Below are 21,602 nucleotides of genomic sequence, written 5' to 3' on the forward strand. Positions count from 1 at the left end.
TACAGATAGGAACTAGCTACATCAAGGGTGAAAAGTTCTTTATCGGGATTTATCCGTTCATTTAATTGTTTTTAATTGTTTAAATGATGTTTTTCGTAGAAAACAAACATTTAAAATGGCAGTTTGTTAAACATAGAAAAAACTAATGTGTTCGAATTCAGTTTATAGTAAGAGAAATTAATATTCCAAAGCATATAATGTTTTCAAATGAACGCATCATGCAGTTGGTATTGCTTACCTACTAGAAACTTTTCGAAAGAAGATGAATAAAGGTTTGACATTTGGTATGTAATTCATTAGGAAAACGTTTGTACATACATGTATAGGTCGACATGCAAGGTTTGAGTAGTGAATGCTTAGGCAAAGGTGACAGCTACCTTTACATTTACCTAATGTCTGTGTATAGGTTATACACGTATACAATGCGGAACATCGTCCTCCTTGCATTCATCAAAGAAAAGCGGAGATCGTGAACTCTGCATGCAAAACATAGTTAAGTTTTGTGGTTTGAGAACACCCCAAGCTTCACTAACGTCCTGCAAATATTTCCAGAAATGCACTTCGAATTCGGTACCCTGTCGAAAACGAACTAAGTAATTTGCCGTAAAAGGCGACTATGCTAATCGGATCGGGTGGTCAGGCTCTCTGACTTGGTTGATGCATGTCATCGATTCGATGCTCATGATGTCAATCACTGGATTGTCTGGTCCAGACTCGATTATTTACAGTCCGCCGTCATATAACTGGACTATTGCTGAGTGCGGCGTTAAACAACAAACCAAAAAATACTCTGCCCCTGTAATTAGATGTAAGTGAGTTTTTAACGCCGCTTGGTAAAGTATTGTTGTTCATGTTTTCAGTCACCGGTTTGCCACGTCCATGAATAACTTACATGCAATGCAGGAAATTCTCATCTCTTCGTGATCTATTTATGTCATAGTGACACATAACACGTGCTAATGAAGGAGTCGGAATCGTACAATCGACCCTTCTCTTTGCAGTTATATGTTATGGATATGGAAAGGGCTTTGTCGCCTATATTTACAGCCGCCTTTATTTCTGAAATAGAATATTTGATGACTAATGAATCAATATTCATTCACAATTTTTCTTGAAATAGATATATACCGTGTATGATAATAACCGGAAGTATAAATCCATCATTATCATTAAGTATTTAAATGGCATTTTAACGTGAAACACACAGGCAAGAGAAGTTATGGATGTAAACTTCTTTATTAGGTGGAACACAACTTTTCGGAGTTTATACTTACTCCTTCATCGGGTTTACATAAATTCTCTTCCTTGTCAGTGGAATACTTTGAGATATGAACACATAGCTTTGTTGTATTTATTAGGTAAAACGCCACGATATAACTGGAATACTGTTAAAAGCGGCGTTAAACCCAACTCACTCACTATTAGGTAAATAATATGTCATATGTCAGTTTCTCTTCAAACCTCGCCTGGGGATAAGAAGTAAGTTCGTTATATCCAACTTTCGTTATATCAGTGTTGTTATATCTGGAGATATATGTTTCATTACAACTCTCCCTGACTGCGTTTGAAAAAAGTTAAAATAAATTATGAACGATGTAATGTTGAATGAAGTCATATGTTTTTTCTATCTTTTCTTCATACATAGTTTTGATTCCAACAATCTTATTTTGATTTTTTTTATAGGTGACATATGAAGAAGAATGTTTAACAAAAAACTATCCCTTTAACGATCGTTCTGTCCTGTGAAGTCAAAACCTTGCTTTGCAAGCACAAGATGGGTTGCAACCACGAAATGCCACAAGGACAACCTGTTTGGCTAAGCTTTAAGTTCACGGGGCGTAAGGCATCCTGAAGCCTAAAGGGGCTGTGTTTTTCTTGCTTCAATCCCTCAGCGAAATACCAGGGATGATCAGACAAACAGCCAGGGCTTGTCGTCAAGTTTTCCCTTAGAGCTGTGCAATCCAATTATCCTTCCTTTCTGTTGAATGTCTGTGCAGGCTGAACATGTACTGCGCAGCACGAAGTGAGGAGCAACGTGGGCGCAGATACCCAACCTGATCACATGGCCCATGTCAAACCATTCTGAATACATGTCCTCTGCACATCATTCAAAAAAAAGGAAAATATTCTGGAAAATGTGGTCAGTTTGTACTTAAAGTTTCTATCACTCTGAATGGCTAGATGTTGAAACCAACGCCTTTTCAAACGTTCCATGTGTGATCAATGTGGGCGCAGTTACCACGCCTGATCACATGGCCCATGTCAAACAACTCTGAATACATGTCCTCTGCACATCATTCATAAAAGGAAAATAATCTGGAAGATGTGTCACTTTATACTTAGAGTTCCTATCACTCTGAATGGCTGTATGTTTAAAACCAACGCCTTTTCAAACGTTTCGTGTGTGATCAACGTGGGCGTAGTTACCAAGCCTGATCATATTGCCCATGTCAAACCATTCTGAGTATACGTCCTCTGCACATCCTTCAAAAAAAGGAAAATATTCTGGAAAATGTGGTCAGTTTGTACTTAAAGTTTCTATCACTCTGAATGGCTAGATGTTGAAACCAACGCCTTTTCAAACGTTCCATGTGTGATCAATGTGGGCGGGCACAGTTACCCAGTCTGATCACATGGTCCATGTTAAACCATTCTGAATATATGTCCTCTGCACATCATTCATAAAAAGAAAAATATCCTGGAAGGTGTGGTCAGATTGTACTTAAAGTTCCTATCACTCTGAATGGCTATATGTTTAAATGAATGGCTAGATGTTGAAACCAACGCCTTTTCAAACGTTTCGTGTGTGATCACTGATTTTAAGGGATCCATTCACATAATTTTAATCACTATTTTACTCATAACTCTGATATTACCAAAGTATCAATGATGCTACAGACACCAATGTATAATCTAACAAGAAATAAGACAACGGCATGGATGGGCAAATAACTAAGTGATTGCAAAAAAAAATAATGATCAAAATATATCAAAACGACAAAACCCTTTTAACAATCATTGGAAATCGCTGCCAGAATCCATTGGGCGATATACCATGGGCATGTGATTATTAAAAATCCAAGGCCACCAGTTTAACCACCAGGGCAACTTCTCTTGTTTTGATTTTGCCACTCCGAACAGAAATTACGATTGATGTACACATAGAAACAAACCGGAACGAAAGGGTAACACATTTGGTGACCATGGGGATACCTTATTCTTGCTTGTAAATGTATTAGCTAACTTTTCACATAATTTTCTTAATGAACTTCAGATAACACTTTCTTTCATTTTTAACTCGTTGTCCTGAACCTCTAAAGATAGAGTTTTAGCCAAATCTATGGACACAAAATTTTGTAACAAATGCCCCATGGATCAAGAAATGAAGTTTTTCCTTAAGTTTGTGTAGTGAACAAAGTTTAAAAACGTAATGATTTGACCAATTTGACCTTGTTTCTTTTCTGAGATTGCAATAATGCAAATCCTTTGAGTTTCTGAGAATCCACATGTTAATATTCCATTTGTCTCATATACTTTCGTTAGTCGCCGCTTACAGCATGGCAATTTTGTATGACAATCTTCATGTACACGTATACGGGGTGACATGCTCAAATAATTTCTTGTAATATATTGAAGTGTCTTCTTATTTTATTTTCAGAAAAAAACAAGAAACTAAGACAACGAACAGTTTATGGAGCTTTGAAATCTAGTACAAAAGAGGAATGGGCATGTCTTTAGGTTTTAGAATGAAGTCAAAAGTCGATAGTACTGATAAGTGTTTTGGGCAGATTTCTTCCTCAGTTAATATACTGGCCTTACAAGCGACATTATTTGATATGTCATATATAGATCAAACAATCAGTGTAGTGATGCTTACATATAATGATTATGTTATTTTGGAACGTGCCAGTGGGAACAACTACAAACTGTTAAACTTGTTGATTTTTCACAAAAACCAAGAAACAAAGAGAAAAAAATAGAAGTTTGGCCCTATGTTCAGTCTGTCCAACGGGCACTTACATGAATAGTTATTATCCATGACCACCTCTGAACAAGTCTGTAATGTGATGTTGATGTATGTTGAGAGTCTTCTTTTAACGTTACACACATACAGCAACACTATTGTATCGGTCTGTCGATTCCGTTCTTAATATATACACTCAACTTTTGATACGGATAATCAAATATTTTGTTATATTTAAATATACACTTGACATATTTGGATCATGTTTATGTATCCTGGGAAGATGTAAAAATCGATATTAAAGGTGAAGTTGCATATAAATCCACGCTATAATTAAACATTAAGCACCATCAAGCTACGCTGGACAAACTAAGTATGCCGCAAGTACTTGACATTGTGTGTCTATACAGCCTTGGTGGTGTTTCGTCTATTTTGAATTTGGAACACCTTAAAGATGATCATTACAACAAAATGGATGCTCTGGACAAGATGATGTGAATGTATATTTACGCTATTATGATGTGGGGGCGGTCGGGTAGCCTAGTGGTTAAAGCGTTCGATCTTCACGCCGAAGACCCGGGTTCGATTCCCGACATGGGTACAATGTGTGGAGCCCATTTCTGGTGTGCCCCGCCGTGATATTGCTTGTATATTGCTAAAAGCGGCGTAAAACCATACTCACTCACTCACTCACTATTATTGTGTGTGAAGGTAAAACATTAGGTTTGAGTTTCGATGTCAGGCACGGTGGTATTCTGTGAGTTCTGTTCAGTGAAACAAAAACGCCTTTCGAAAACAAGCCCCACAACGACAGATTCAGCAACCTGATAGGGATGCAGAAACATGTCGGGCGGAATCAGCGTCAGGGATGATTCCCGCTACATATCGCTGGCAAGTGATAATTTTGTAACCAAATAGAGTAGACGTCTTTGACGCCGGCTAAAGGACACTCAATCCCTCTCTAACACACAACGGAGTTTGAATTAGGGGCTTAAATTTCTGTTTGAATAGGGTAGGCTTGAGGTGAAAAATTTGAAGAGTAAATACCAAAGGAGATAGCATTGGCGCATCCCTCTGTCGAGCACAGCTAACGAAGTTAACCAAGCATTTGTATTTTACGGCGCGAATATAATTTTGACATATATCCCGGGCCGATAGTTTAGGGTATCTGTCCTTCAAACTCATGAGTCCATCAGTGGGTCCACAGCACTTTGTTTGTGGTGTAATTAATACAGCATCTATATAAACATGATTATGGTAACGAGACAGACATGGCCAAGAAGCATCACAGAGGTGTCAGAGACCCAACCTGCCTAGCCGCTGTCCCAGGGTCAAGTCCCGACCAACAGAATGTATTCTAACCTAAACCAGTCAAATCACTGACCACCTGCACGTATAGAATCCGATACCTCTATGGTCAGTCTGAAGTATCCCGCACGTTTTCATCCACAATGTAAAGCTTCAGTGGCCACCCGGCCATTTTCTATTGTTGATTAGAAGCCACTGACCCGCGCATGAATCCGTGCTGCTGGCCATAGTTATAATAGCCAATTTGCTGTTGTAATTTGTATTGGGCAGCATTGGGAATATTTTTAAGTATAAAGTTCCTGTTAAAACCTATACCCTGCCAAACTGCCTTCGATACATGATCTTTGTTCCTGGGTGATGGTTTTCCAGGCAAAGTTTTTTATCATTATTTATTTCATAGTTAACATTTATCACACAAAAAAATTTTTATTTTTTTTATCAAAACGTATAGTTTATTGTTGAAGATATTTCTATACTACTTTCATATACATCACTCTTTGATTGTAAAGATTATTTGGTTTCGTTAGTCACGATAATATGAATGCAAGAGAATGAAAGTTATTGCTTGAATCTTTCAAGAACTCGTGATCTTAAGAGTATTGTTTGCACATATCCAGAAAATTGTACGATTTCAATGTTCTGAGGATTATTCTAGTTGTTTAAGTTGCATGCATTAGTGTATGAAATTTCCATCAGCAAGCTGTGCATTAATATGAACTTTCCCACCTTCTGAACAAGTCTGGTGGCGGTCGGGTAACCTAGTGGTTAAAGCGTTAGCGTGTCACGCCGAAGACCCGGGTTCGATTCCCGACATGGGTACAATGTGTGAAGCCCATTTCTGATGTCCCCCGCCCTGATATTGCTGGAATATTGCTAAAAGCGGCGTAAAACCATACTCACTCACTGAACAAGTATGTAATGTTATGTTGATGTATAGTAAGAATGTTCTTTTACTGTTATACAAATATAGCAACAATAATGTGTCGGTATCTCGATTCCATTCTCATTATATGCTCATCAACTTTTGATAGGGATAATCAGATATTTCATTCTATTTCGATACACACTTGACATACTAAAATCATATTGTGTTTCATGGGAAGATAAACATTCCTGTTAAGGATGAGGTTCGATTCCCCACATGGGTACAAGGTGTGAAGCCAATTTCTGGTGTCCCCCGCCGTGATATTGCTGGAATATTGCTTAAAGCGGCGTAAAACCATACTCACTCACTCGCTCCATTTCTTACTATGTACTTTGGACTGTATATAGTAGTGTACATTAGTTTCAATTTCATGTACGTCAAGACGTTATGTTTACCTGCGTCTCATCTTGTATGTTCTGGGCCTCCGACAGTATTGACCAGTCCTGCTCGCACCCGTTTCCATGGCCCTGAGTATACAACGCCTACGATATATGACACGCCCTACAACGCTGTACCCCTATCAAACTGTGACTGAACACTAATCAGTTGTCAACAATAAGGTGTTTTCCTGGAGCTATGTTGTTTTTATGATTTGATTATTTTGATACTTTTTGGTACTTTTATAAATTTTAATATCTGTAGGTTGTAGTAGGGGTATCGGGAGAGTATAGGGCGGGCCTAAACGGGATCCAGGAAGGTTCCAGGAAAGATTAGAAAGTAGTCTAGTATGGATTCAGGATTGATCTGGGAAAGGATCTAGTTGGATCTAGGAATGGGTCTAGAAAGGGCGTACAAGGGGTTAAGGATGCATCTAGGAATGAGAGAGTATGGTTTTACGCCGCTTTAAGCAATATTACAGCAATATCACGGCGGGGGACACCAGAAATGGGCTTCACACATTGTACCCATGTCGGGAATCGAACCCGGGTCTTCAGCGTGACGAGCGAACGCTTTAACCACGGGGCTACCCGACCGACCCAATGCATCTAGGAAGGGGCCCTAGGCAGGTTCTAATATGGAACTAGGACGCCTCTAATATGGGCCTGGGGCTAAGGCGGGATCCAGGAGGGGCAGGTCTAGGATGGTTCTCGACAGGTCTAGGATGAGTTAAGGTTTGTTTGTACACAAACAGCAAATATTGTGGGTTCTTTTAATAATTAGTAACGAAGCTACCTGCATATTTTGTGATACATGCTCCGCAGTTCAAGTATACAACAATCATGTACGGTAGATGCAGTGACACAATACATGCACACAAACTGGTAACGCCTCTATTTACAGCCAAAATAAATACAAGAAATTTGTATGACAACTGTGCTTCTTCCCTACCGACAGGTGTATCAAATTTGGCACGAATGTACGTGCCTACAATATTGCTGACGTAATTCGCCTGTGATGTTATTTGAAGGACTGTATTCCGCCTATCAATTGACAAGCCTCTAAGTTAAAGTCGGAGTATGAGGTTTTATATCACATGACTGCCAATAATTCTTCAGTTTTATATTGATCCCCTGTCCCCTCTCTGTCTCTCTTCCCCTCTCCCCTCTCTCTCTCTCTCTCTCTCTCTCTCTCTCTCTCTCTCTCTCTCTGGTTCTCTTTGTGTGTCTCTCTCTCCCTCTTTCTCTCCCCTATATCTCACTCTCTCGCGCTCTCTGTCTCTCTCTGTATGTATCTCTCTCCCTCTTTCTCCTATCTGTGTGTCACTCTCTGTCTGTCTCTCCCTTCTCCCCATCTCTGTGGCTATCTCTGTGTGTCTCACTGTCTCTCTGTTTCTGTGAGTCTCTCTGTGGCTCTCTGTGTGTCTTTCTCTGTGTGTCTCTTTCCCTCCACTCCTCACTGTGTGACTCTATCTGTCTCTCTCTCTCTCTCTCTCCTCCTTCCTTCTCACTCTCTGTGTGTGTCTCTCTCTGCTCTCTCCCCTTCTCTCCGTGTGACTCACTCTGTCTTTCTCCCTCTTTCTCTGTCTCTGTGTTTCTCTTTCCCCCTCTCGCTTTCCCTCTCTCCCTTTTTCTGTGTCTCTCTCTTTGTCTTTTTCACCCCTCTCTTTCCCCTCTGTCCTCTGTCTCTCATATATCTCCCTCTGTCTCTCTCTCCCTCTTTTTGTGTCTCTATATCTCTGTCTCTTTCCCTCTCTCCCTCTTTCTCTCACCCTTTCAACCTTGCAGTTCACTATTACGTCACTTTAATTATAATTATTAATTTCTATAGGTATCCTTTTCTCCATGGACTTCGAAAACAACTGTTGGCGTCAGAGACTGTGTTGACGAGCTGGTTCGTTTCAAAATTAATTGCCAGTAGCCCTTCAGTAACGTGTCAAACGGTTCAGTAATACCGGTTAAGTTGACATTAAGCAGACAAGAGGTGGTATTTGCCCTGACCTTCATGGACTCGAGTGACCCTTTGCGCGTCGTTGTAAAATGTACATAACCCGCTAGCAGCACGTCAATCATATACATGCCACTATATGAACAGTTCTTCATGCTGTAGAGACGATGCCAGATGACCTCTACAAAGGCAATGGCGACACATACCAACTTGTATACCTATATCGAAATCGTCGTGCTAGAAAAGTCACTTTCATGATGTTTGAATTATCTGAAGTGCATAAAAGTCTTTCTGAGATAGCTCTGTTGAATGCACGAAAACCATGCTACCTTCGTGTCGTTCTTGTAAAGCAATATTGATACTCTTGAATAATAAGTTGAATTTCTTCATAGGGAATGTTATTTTCCCCTGAACACTGGGGTCTAACTTTCTCTCTGCACAAAATACATGTTTTCACACAAATTAATCTTTTTTCAATAGTTGCTCTGATATGGGCTTCACAGGGAAATACATATGTTTGATACGCTTAGTATTCAAAGTTTTAACTGAGAATAACAAGACCTAAATATATTCAATTATTGTCTTTTTCAGTTTTTGATATATTAAATAAGCATTTGGCCAATTGATTACTTTGCATAATGCGTGGGAGTTGGTCATCATTTAATATATGCAACATATTTTCCTTAGAGTTCTGTTTTCAAAATAAATTAGTTTGTTATATTTGCGTATCAACAATTATCTATTATCTACAGCCTTGTTGCTCTGGTATCGTGTTCAAATGAGCGTGAAACTCAAGTCTGTTATGATAGGATTTCTGAAGAATCTTACACTAATTAGGTGGTATGAAACTACACTATAGTATAACCATCAGTTGACTTACTACTGTTTACCTAAAGAATACTTTCATTACTGGTAATTAAATACAAGCTTCTGAATCCTGATGTTTACCTATGTTAACAACTCGAAGTGAAATATTTGTTCAGAGTATCTTCTTAATTACCAACATCTGCAAATCACACCTTATACCTTCTTCTGGAAGTCAGAATGTGTATCCTGTATTTCAAAATGGGACTGCTGTTTTTGTCACAGCAATAGAAGTGTGTTTGGGGCAATAAATAAATTTGTCAAAATCTCTATGGCCCGACACTGTCCTTCATTTTCTTTAAGTTTGATATAAGGGGCGCCATGTGTGTATAGATGTTAAGTACCTTGTCCGAGTTTATTTTACGTACATGTATATACTGAAAACTATGTTTATAACGTACAAGCTTATAACGTCTGATGATATGACGAACGTATTTCTTTTGGTCCCGGTGATTTGCTGTATATATGATGTAAATATGCTTATAACGAACTACGGTTATAACGAACTAAAAAAGTGGCCCCTTTGAGTTCGTCATAACCGTAGTTTACTGTACACTGAGTATTGAATGATTGGAAGGCTCGGGAGAGAGTTGTTGGTTGTTTGGACACCCTGGCTTCTCGCATGTTCATTCGAGTTTTGTTGAGTCTCTCCGTGTGTATCCCCCGCGTTAATGTAAACTTAACATGTTTTTGTGACGGGTGACACCAGTGGGGTAGGAAACGCTCACCTTTTTCGCAAACACCTGGTACAATCACTATTGGATATTGATTCATTAACACATGACACAGTCGGAATTATACGATGGACTCTGCTTCTAGCAAGGATTTCTTATGATTATGGACATTTGGTCGTTTTAGTTATTATGAACGTCGCATTCGACGAGATTACAAGTATAAAAATCGTTTAACCTTCTACGGAAATGGCCTACTTCTCCCCCAGCCCACGTTTCCTGCTTGTAGTCAACATCTGATGACACTACCCAATGATGCAGCTATTGTTTGGGATTCCGACACTTAATTACACAAGCACGTGTGGTGTGACCTCTGACATGAGGCCATCCCGCTATAGGTTAGTGTAAATGACATATTACGTAAGCTCACCTACCGTAGGTATGTTTCAACCACCGGAAAGCCACTCCAAAACGCATCTAATTAACATCGGTCACGGTATATAAAGAGACGAACAAAGTTACGCTTTCATTAAGTCACTACACACTACCTTCAGGACGATGCTTGCTTCAGTATTGCTTGCCCTTCTGGGCTTAGGGAGCAGTGGCGTTGTTAATGGTCAGGATATCAATATAACAGCATACAAAGCCAGAACCTTCAGCTTGTTTGCCCTGCCCAAAGTGTTTGGAGATACATCAACCGATGCAGCTTATAATGAAACTCTTGAGTTCTATAAAGGTAAGCTATAATAATCCAAGAAGTTTTTCGCTTTACATTTTGGGGTCCTCTGTTCGACAGTTAATGTCATTGCGAACATTTCATTTTACTAGGACCACCTCCGTGGTCTAGTGGCAGAGCGTCCGCCCGGAGAGCGGAAGGTCCGGGGTTCGATCCCCGACCGCATCATACAAAAAGCCGTTAAAAGATGGTTCTTGTTGTTACCCTGTCTGGCGCTCCGCATTAAGTGGCTAAAACAAGGACTGGTCGGCTCGGAGTCAGAATACTGTGTCTGAGTGGGGTATTCATCTTAAACTCAGGCATGGTATCTCAGTGAGCTAGCACTATAAATCGGCATCAGTCCGGACTAGTACAAGCAGCCACACACACACACACGTGCATGCACGTCGCTATATAAGTGCAATAATCTTGGACGCGACGTGAAACCCCATTTCACCATCACCATCATTTTACTAGGACCGTGGCCTGGTGGTTCAAGTGTTCGCTCGTCATATTAGACCGGGTTCGAGTTTCACAAGGGGAAATGTGTAAAGCCTATTTCTGGCGCCCCCCGCCGTGATGTTCTGGAATACATTGCTAAAAGGGGAGTGAAATCTTGCTCTCTCTATATATATATTTAGGCCATGTGATTGGAGTGGACATTCGATCCATGAAGATCCGTGGTAGAATTGGTCTTCAGCAACCCATGCTTGCCGTAAAAGGCGAATATGCTTTTCATAAGAGGCGACTGACGGGTTCGGGTGGTCAGACTCCCTGACTTGGTTGGTGCATGTCATCGTATCCCAATTGCGTGGATCGATGCTCATGATGTCAATCACTGGTTATCTTGTTCCAGACTCGATTATTTAGAAACCGCCGTCATATAGCTTGAATATTGCTGAGTGCGGCGTTAAATAACAAACAAACAAGCATTATGCATATAAGACATTGTCTGTTGTATTATGAATAATTCAACAAACCTCACCGTCACTGCAAAGTGACTCAACGCCACTATCACGTGAGTCTTCGTCGTAGAAAACGAGACTCGTAGGGATAAAGACTTCTGGGAAAACTTGGCATTCTCTTCTTGGCATTGTATTTTTACAAATTCTCCCGAATGTTAAGAAAGTATATCTATAATCATGTATTTGCAAGTTAATGATGCTGTGTCTTGCATCTGTGGTATATATACCTGAACTAAAACAACATATTTGGAGTGGGCATTCATTGTGGAGAAAACGCCGTACATGTGTTGATATTGTTGATCTGACAAATCAAGAAACTGAAACGTATTTCTCATCTTCAAGCAATTGATAAACTGTGAAACAAAAGTCACATTGTGCAATTGTCGTATATATGTCCATCATTGACAATATTGCTTTTGATGAACTTTTGATGAGACACTGCATTTCGAATGATCGCAATTTCGGAGAATGCTCCATTTGTTTTACATGTGCAAAATAACTGAACGTGGTGCGGCGCAAGAGCTACTTTTACAATAACATACTAACATACTGATAGTCGGATATGTGTTCTAGAAAGTGTTTTTACATAAATAGGTGTACTGACACTGAATAAAATGCCCTAAAAATATCAACTTCACATTAACCACTCATGCTACGACCACATCAAGTAAAAGTGTGAGTGCTGACGTATAAAGGGGGGGGGGGGGGGGGGGGGGGGGGGATCCTGTTGGCTGATGCTTTGACTTGTCTAGTCGAAAACACAGGTTTGTCCCCAGGAATTGATAAGTGGGAAGTCTATTTGGGGTGTGTCTTGCCATGAATATTGCTTGAACTTTGTCGACGATTAAAGCGACCCCACTGGTCTAAAGAGCTGCGCTTAGCTGTTTGCATCGCTTCCCTCAGCTATGCAAGGATCTGCTGAACGTAGGTTCGAATCTGAAAATGGTAATGGTGGGAAGCATCTACGCCTTGTGTATCATTCGAATTTCCTTCCACAATGTGTGTAACTGAAATATTGTTTATGGCGTTATTCAATTACTCAATCACTCACTCACTCACTCAACCACTCACTCAACCACTCATACACTCAACCACTCACTTAATCACTCACTTATTCACTCGATCACTCACTCAACCAGTCACTCACTCAACCAACCACCCACTCACTCACTCACTCACCCACCCACTTTCCCACTCATCTACTCACTCACTCAGCCACTCACACACACACACACCTACCCACCAACTCACTCACCTACACCCCCACCTACCCACCAACCCACTCACCTACATCCCCACCTACCTACCCACAAACCCATTTACTCACCTACTCCCCCACCCACCTACCCACCAACCCACCCACTCACCTACTCCCCCACCCACCTACCCACCAACCCACCCGCTCACCTACTTCCCCACCAACCTACCCACCAACTCACTCACCTACTTCCCCACCAACCTACCCACCAACCCACTCACCTACAACCCCACCTACCCACCAACCCACTCACCTACATCCCCACCTACCTACCCACAAACCCATTTACTCACCTACTCCCCCACCCACCTACCCACCAACCCACCCACTCACCTACTCACCCACCCACCCACTCACCTACTCACCCACCAACCTACCCACCAACCCACTCACTCACCTACTCCCCCACCCACCTACCCACCCACCCACCCACTCACCTACTCACCCACAAACCTACCCACCAACCCACTCACTCACCTACTCCCCCACCCACCTACCCACCAACCCACCCACTCACCTACTCCCCCACCCACCTACCCACCAACCCACCCACTCACCTACTCCCCCACCCACCTACCCACCCACCCACCCACTCACCTACTCACCCACCAACCTACCCACCAACCCACTCACTCACCTACTCCCCCACCCACCTACCCACCAACCCACTCACTCACCTACTCACCCACCAACCTACCCACCAACCCACTCACTCACCTACTTCCCCACCCACCAACCCACCCACTCACCTACTCACCCACCAACCTACCCACCAACCCACTCACCTACTCACCCACCCACCTACCCACCAACCCACTCACTCACCTACTCCCCCACTCACTTACTCACCTACTCCCCCACCAACTTACCCACCAACCCACTCATTCACCTACTCACCCATACACCTCACCACCCACTGACTCACGAACTCACCAACTCACCAACTCACCCACTCACGTCTATTTCAGCTGGATGCGTGGAGTGTGTCGGCCGTCACAGCACGACATACGCTCACCCGAATGCCTGCAACATGTACATGCAGTGCGTCAGCTTCCCCAACCAAGTCTTCATCTACGGCCATACCTGTGGACTTGGCCAGGTATACGACGAGTCACAGAGCATCTGTGTTGAACAATACAACAGAGAGGCCTGCAGCAGAGTGGGACGTACGTAGAATTCCCTCTACTTAACGTGTATGGGGAACAACAATTTGATAATCTGGGAAGGGGCTGGATGTTTTTGATCACCATTTGCTCAAGAAAAATCATTTCGATCTTCATATTTTACAAATAATATGTTCGCTGGAAGACCTGGAAGAAATGTGCTGTGGACACAATATTGATTTGATCCTTCAGAGTCATAAATTGTGTGACTTTTATCAAAACAATATTCCGTATTCGGTGATTTTTGTAAAAAATTCGTCACAAAGATCGATTATCAAAGAAATGCCCAGTAAGATTTACAACATCAAGACATGTTGCACAAGAGTCACAAAACATAGTTCAATTTTAAGCTCTAAATTCTGGCAATGTTGCTGTTTCGTTCATATGAATTATGAAAATAATTCATATTTCCCCTACGTCAATTTTAAGCTGTGACTTCTGGCAATGTTACTGTTTCGTCCATATGAATTAAGAAAATAATTCAGATTTCCCCTACGTCATTTTAAGCTCTTACTTCTGGCAATGTTGCGGTTTCGTCCATATGAATTAAGAAAATACTTCAGATTTCCCCTACGTCAATTTTAAGCTGTGACTTCTGGCAATGTTGCTGTTTCGTTCATATGAATTAAGAAAATAATTTAGATTTCCCCTACGTCAATTTTAAGCTGTGACTTCTGGCATTGTTGCTGTTTCGTCCATATGAATTAAGAAAATAATTCATATTTCCCCTACGTTAATTTTAAGCTCTTATTTCTGGCAATGTTGCTGTTTCGTTTATCCCCTCTTGCAACAAAGTTAGAACGTTCGGAACCTTCAGATCCATTTTCGATGAACCTCAAACTGTTTAACGCGTACACCCGTTATATTCCATGTTGTGATTTGTCCCGACAAAGATTATTAATCGTGACAGCATCTAAGCAACACTAAATGATCAGGCTCTGTTAATGGGTTGTATGACCCTACCATGAAGGCGGATATCGTTCAACATAATATCAATCAGTAGTATGTCAGCTACGACTATTTACAGTACGCCGAAATATAGTATGGCGTTAAACAAAAAACAAACATTTTTGTGTACGTTTTTATTTAATTCCAGATCCTTGTGACGTGGGACAGAGAATACCAACGGACACCGTGAGTTGCGGGCCCTACCAGGTCTGTCGGGACAACCTATACGAGACTGAGTTCTGTCCTTCCGGCTTCGGTTTCAACCTGTTTTCAGGGGAATGTGATATCCAGTGCCCTCCGGTACTAGACCGACAGCTGTGTAAGATCTTTCAAACTAATGTGCCTTAACGTTTTGCTTCATCTTGGCACCACGTATTCAAAATGCATTGTTTAGTGGAGCGGCCGGGTAACATAGTGGTTAAAGCGTTCGCTCATCAAGCCGAAGACCCGGGTTCGATTCCCCACATGGGTACAATGTGTGAAGCCCATTACTATTATGTATGTCATATGTGTGATATTACGAACACCATGTTTACTTCAAACGGTGGAAATGCTAAAACATTTCTTTGCTAAATCGTAAACTATAAGTAGAACAATGATTTATACCAACATGACACCGTATCAAGTCATTGCGTGATTTATTTGATATCACCTAGATAGTTGATTCCAATAACAGCATCATGGCAAATATCCCCAGGTCTTCAGTAGGATATTCTCCCTTGAATATAGATGAAACAAAGGGTTGTTTTTTTTAACATATTTAAATTTTTCTATTTGAGAATATATCAAGAGTAAACAGTGAGCCTTATCCACAAATTGACAAAAGTAGGATTGAAAACAAATAGCATAGCAAACGAAACAAGATGCCGTTGTAAATGATATTGATATGTTCTTTTGTTAGTATGTGTTTCTTTGTTGACACAACATACTCATGTGTAGCAAGACGTCGTTGGTACCCTTACAGCATCGTTCATTTAGATATACGTTATGAAACCTGATGGGTTTTGTGTTTTACCATTTGACTAATATCTTGTTCTCCAGAGTGGCGTCCCGTAGCCGCTATAGGACCAATAGTTTCGAAATATATATGACATGTAACTCCGTCATTCTGCCTGTAGCACGTTCTCCAGGGGGTCATGTGATCTAAGGCGATGCAATTTGCTCTGCAGAGTGGCGTCCCTTAGCCGCGTTGTGGGTTCGAGTCCCAGTTTCTCTCCTGTCACCACGAAGGTGTTTAAAGTCTTCAACCTTTCGCCATTTTCCCCTTTCATGCGTCTCTCAGCCACGATAGGATCTGGTTCTAGGTTTCGAGTCTGTCAGCACCAAAGTGCTTAATGTCTACCGTTGTCGTTTTTACCCTTTTCGCTACATTATGCCGAGAGGTCATAATAAAAATGAAATACAGTTCAAAACGACGTTAATTTATAGGAGGAGAGATTACCAAAGTGGTTAAAGCATTCGCTCGTCACGCCGAAGACCCGGATCCGATTCTCCACATGGGTACAATGTGTAAAGCCCATTACTGGTGCACCCCGCCGTGATATTGCTTGAATATTGCTCAAAGGGGCGTAAAACCATACTCACTCACTCACTCTCTGAGCCTGACACACGCATTTATTAATTTTCACAGTGAATGAGACATGCTCTGCCGTGGACGACGACAAGTACTATCGCTCCATACAGTGGGTGAGAGTCACGAGCGTTGATGGGAGTCAGGTCGACAAACCCGAGGACTATACCATCCCCTGCTCTGCCTCCCTCCGCCATATTGAACCTACCAAGTGTGGATGTGACCTCTACAATATATCCGTTGGTAAGCATCCTTTACTCTTAAAGCCTCTGGGCTACAATAGTTGGTTGGTTGTTGTTTAACGCCGCACTCAGCAATATTCTAGCTATATGACGGCGGTCTTTAAATAATCGAATGGGCCAGACCAACCAGTGATTGACATCATGAGCATCGATCCGAGCAATTTGGATACGAGGGCATGCATCAACCATGTCAGCGAGCCTGGTTCGGGTTCGATTCCCAACAATGTGCAATGTCCACATACACAACGCTTTTCACCCGAGCAGGCCATTTCTGGTATCCCACGCCGTGATATTGCTGGAATATTGGTAATAGCGGTGTAAAACCATACTCACTCACTCACTCACTCACTTACTCACTCGAGCCGGCTAATATGGATCGAGTTGTTACAGTGTGTGACTTGGTTGTGTGTGTGTCATCGTGCTCCGACTGCCTGTATCATTGTTGCTAGTTCTAGTTTTTGTGATCAATAAAAACCGTGATTTAACTGTAATATAACTGCATCCACACACGTATTTGAGCCAAGTGTATATGTCACTCTGAAAATTTTCTAAACGGGTCAAAATAATTCAGTTGCCAACTCAATCACCATCTAGGATCACGGGTGATCCAGTCGTCTAAGGCGCCGCAATTCGCTTAACAGAGTTGCGTCCATTGGACACGCCAGAATCATAAGATTGTGGGTTCGAATCCCGGTTCGTCCCGATTATGTTTCTAGGCTTAGTAGTATGTAGTACCATACCCTCGTGGGGATCACCTAGGAGGTAAACGTCTGAGAAATGTAACACTTCGGTCCTTCCTCCCACATTAAGCTGACACGACGTATTATAGCTTGAACACTGTTCAAAGCGGAAATAAATCCAACTCACTCACCCACCATCTACCTCTGCTCTTTCAGAGTGTGAGGACATAACATCAGTGCACCTCTCTGCCTCCGACAACTCCTGGAACCTAGCAAGAAACAAGAACGCCATCGGCCTCTCCAGTTCCATCCAGGGCAACGGCACCGTCGCCAACAGCAGCAGCGACTTCCCGGGGTCAGCCTACTTCATGGGTCGTCGTACCTTCGCTGCCCCTGGTCTCACTGGAAATGACCTTGGCCTCAGGTTTTCCCTCGCGTTTAACTTCCTGTATATCCAGGATCCAAACAACGACCAAAGCAACTCTCAAGACTACGCTCTTGCCGATAACAGCATTTGTGACATTGAGCCAACCTATGGGTGTAAGATGAGGATGACAAGCCAGAACAGAGCTCGCGTGATCTGCTACGTCAAGCCCCAGAACCAGACGGATCTCCATGTAGAAATAGAGAGCGAGGAAGTGGTACGTAATGTTTTTGTTTTGTTTGTTGTTTAACGCCGCACTCGGCAATAATCCACCTATACGTCGGCGGTCTGTAAATAATCCAATCTGGACCACACAATCCAGCGATTAATATCATGAGCATCGACCTACGCAGTTGGGATCGATGACATGCATCAACCAAGTCAGCTAGCCTGACCACCCGATCCCGTTAGTAGCCTATTACGACAAGCAGTCGCCTTTTACGGCACGCATGGGTTGCTGAAGACCAACTCTAACCCGGATCTTCACGGGTCGGTACGTAATGTATGTTTCCCAATAGAATATAAGTGGGCCATAACCGATGGATGATGCATTTGCATGTCACTCCACAGATACACGTTCGTGTCCGCGTCAGAATGGGTGTGGAATATAGAATAGAAAAACATTGAGGTACAATAAGCTCTCCCATTTCTACGAGGGTTCGATAAATCTGGAAAAAACAATTCATTGTCTTCTTTTTATATTTTACACAGAACTGTGATTTGATTCAACATTTGACTGCAATGTGTCAATCCAATCAACGCAGATCGCAAATTATTTTTCGTTTATTATGGGAATATGTTACTTTAAATTACAGCTCTATATTAGTATGTACCTGACTTGATATGAAACATAAAGAGTGAGTGAGTATGGTTTTACCCTGCTTTTAGCAATATTTCAGCAATATCACGGCGGGGGACTCCAGAAATGGGCTTCAGACATTGTACCCATGTCGGGATTCGAACCCGGCTCTTCGACGTAACCATGTCGAGCGCTTTAACCACTAGGCTACTCGGCCGCCCCGAAACATAAAGAAATGCAATGTAGTTCGAGACGTGGACATTGCGTTATCACCAACTGACGAATTTCAGTGTGTCACTCACTCACTCACTCACTCACTCACTCACTCACTCACTCGTGTATTTACTGCTACTTGACGTTTTTCTCTCCTCCTTTTCTTCTCCCCCCTCGTCTTCTTAGGCGGTTGGGTTTATAACACTTTGTTAAAGCATTCGTTCATCACACAGAACGTCCGTATTCGATTCCCCACATGGGTACAACCTGTGAAAGCCATTTCTGGCGTCCCCCGTCGTGATATTGCTTGAAAATTGCTTAAAGCGGCGTAAAACCAAACTCACTCAAACACTCTAAATATATAGACATACGGTGTGTATGTTCTACCAGTTCATAAGCAAATACAAATGAAATCACTCCAACTCTTCTCATTTCCTCATCCGAAATAAAATGTCAATATTTTATAACACGCCAATATTTTCAAAGGGAGTTTTTACAATACATCCACGTTGCCACACTGTCTTGTTCCCGTTTCTTACCCAAAGCTTTTTTATTATCCCCGCAGGACTTGACCGGAAGGGTCACTGTTTACTTTGCCAAGGACGATGACAAGGGAGTTCTGACGGTAACTGATAGAAGCGGATCTGAGAAAACTGCCACCACTGATTTCCCCCCAGGTAAGACACACACATATATATATATATATATATATATATATGATCAGTTCGATTGCAATAGCTAGTGTTATCGATAAACCAATCCAGTATGCGATATCCGAGGTCACCGAGCAGGAACTATTTTAGATGATCAGTTCGATTACAATAGCTAGTGTTATCGATAAACCAATCCAGTACGCTACATCCGAGGTCACCAAGCAGGAACTATTTTAAATGATCAGTTCGATTACAATAGCTAGTGTTATCGATAAACCAATCCAGTACTGGATGGACACTTTTGAGAACAACAGTCTCCGTCGCACAGGTGGTAGCGTAAGGGACTACGGATTAAGAAATTGCAGGTTCGTACCCCGCCGAGGTATGTCATACCTCAATCTCATTAAAATCAGATCTAAGTTCTCGCTGCCGCTAAAGCGAGAGCGATGTGATTACTACGATAGACATTTAAACTGTTTTAGTTACACACACACACACCATAAATGAATACACTTACACTGCTACAAATCCCCCCCAAAAAACAACAACAAAACAAACAAACAAACAAACAAAAACACACACACATATACGCATACTTTAATATCCTCATTAAACGCGAAAAAAACAATGACAGCGCCCTCTTTTCAAATTCCCCGAGATGAATTTCAAGGGGGTATACGTGTCTTTCCTCCATTTAGACCCTAAACACGTTTGGTTGTTAAACACAATCTGAACATGCTTACGCCTAAACATCTCAAAATTACGATACTTTATTAAGAAACATCAGACACAGCTATTTAGAGACCACCTTGAAACTGAAAGTAGAATATTACACTATACAGAACACTGGACACAAATAACTGGATTTATGCAACGCTCGAGGTCTGTTTCAGGTGTTCGTGCTGCTGGCAACTCCTGCCCTTTGAGTATTGCTGCTGGCACAAATAAGAAATATTTCTCCGGTTACATGGATGATGTGAGTATGGTCAGGTCACATGTAGTCAATGTATGTACATGGGTACACGTACAGACGATCAAAAGAAAGTGTACCCAAACATTCATTTTGAAACAAACACAATTTACGTTCATGGACGGTTATATAGGTTCCAGTATTGTTCGACGTTCGACGTACAAATCAACAATCGTTTGAACAAATTGCTACGTCGCACTACGACAGCATGTTATAAGGGCCTATAGACCATTCAGAGGGATGACGTTGACGAGGCAACATCGACTTCAGCCTTTACGTTGGGCAGACAACGTGTTTCTTTTCTGATGGGAGCAGGTTCCAGCTGTTCAGAGCCAGAACATTGTTCTAGAGAATCCGCCCCAATTCTCCAATGAACAGAGAGACCACATTCTGCAGGCACTGATTATTAGACGTCTAACCAATTCTCTCCGAAGTCGTGTGCACATTTGCATGTTTACACGTGGAGGACAAATTCCCTTATTTGGACAGAATCACTATTTGATATATTTATTTGCGTGACAGATATATTTGTTGTAATGACAACCCAAATGGATAGGAAATATGTTACCAACAACAAAACAGATTGCTTTATAATAACTGTGCTTCTAATTGCCAGATTACATATTTCATTTTAAAAAATATACATATTTTCTTTCTTCCAGATGTTCTTGATCAAGCACTGTTACTCTTTCCTGTAAGAGTGTGATCAGACAGTTTGCAGCTAACATCCTATCAAGCAGCCAGTGCTGCCAGTGACACACGGCGCACACTGGCGAACACTGACCATTCTACTGTTGACAAACAGCCAGTCGCCGTTGTTAAAGTGTCCGAATCTGTCCGATGTATCTAAAGGAAATCGTGTGTCACAGCTGTGTTATCGTTCTACACGTTATTGATCAATGTAAACACATATATGTTAAACTGGAATTAAATAAACATCTGCAT

At 41.7% G+C, this 21,602-nt stretch overlaps 1 protein-coding gene across 1 annotated transcript; it reads left to right on the forward strand.

Annotated features, from left to right (window-relative positions):
- Positions 1 to 10,573: 10,573 nt before the first annotated feature.
- LOC139452472 (uncharacterized) lies at positions 10,574 to 21,602 on the forward strand. Its single transcript, XM_071233962.1, has 8 exons — positions 10,574 to 10,793; positions 13,964 to 14,161; positions 15,255 to 15,425; positions 16,737 to 16,919; positions 17,815 to 18,239; positions 19,600 to 19,711; positions 20,581 to 20,663; positions 21,320 to 21,602. Exons 1-8 carry the CDS (start codon positions 10,616 to 10,618, stop codon positions 21,353 to 21,355), a joined length of 1,386 nt encoding a protein of 461 aa, XP_071090063.1. The 5' UTR covers positions 10,574 to 10,615; the 3' UTR covers positions 21,356 to 21,602.

The sequence above is a fragment of the Haliotis cracherodii genome, unplaced genomic scaffold (assembly GCF_022045235.1).
Source record: "Haliotis cracherodii isolate W230 unplaced genomic scaffold, xgHalCrac1.p SCAF_9, whole genome shotgun sequence".
In the NCBI taxonomy this organism is placed as follows: domain Eukaryota; kingdom Metazoa; phylum Mollusca; class Gastropoda; order Lepetellida; family Haliotidae; genus Haliotis; species Haliotis cracherodii.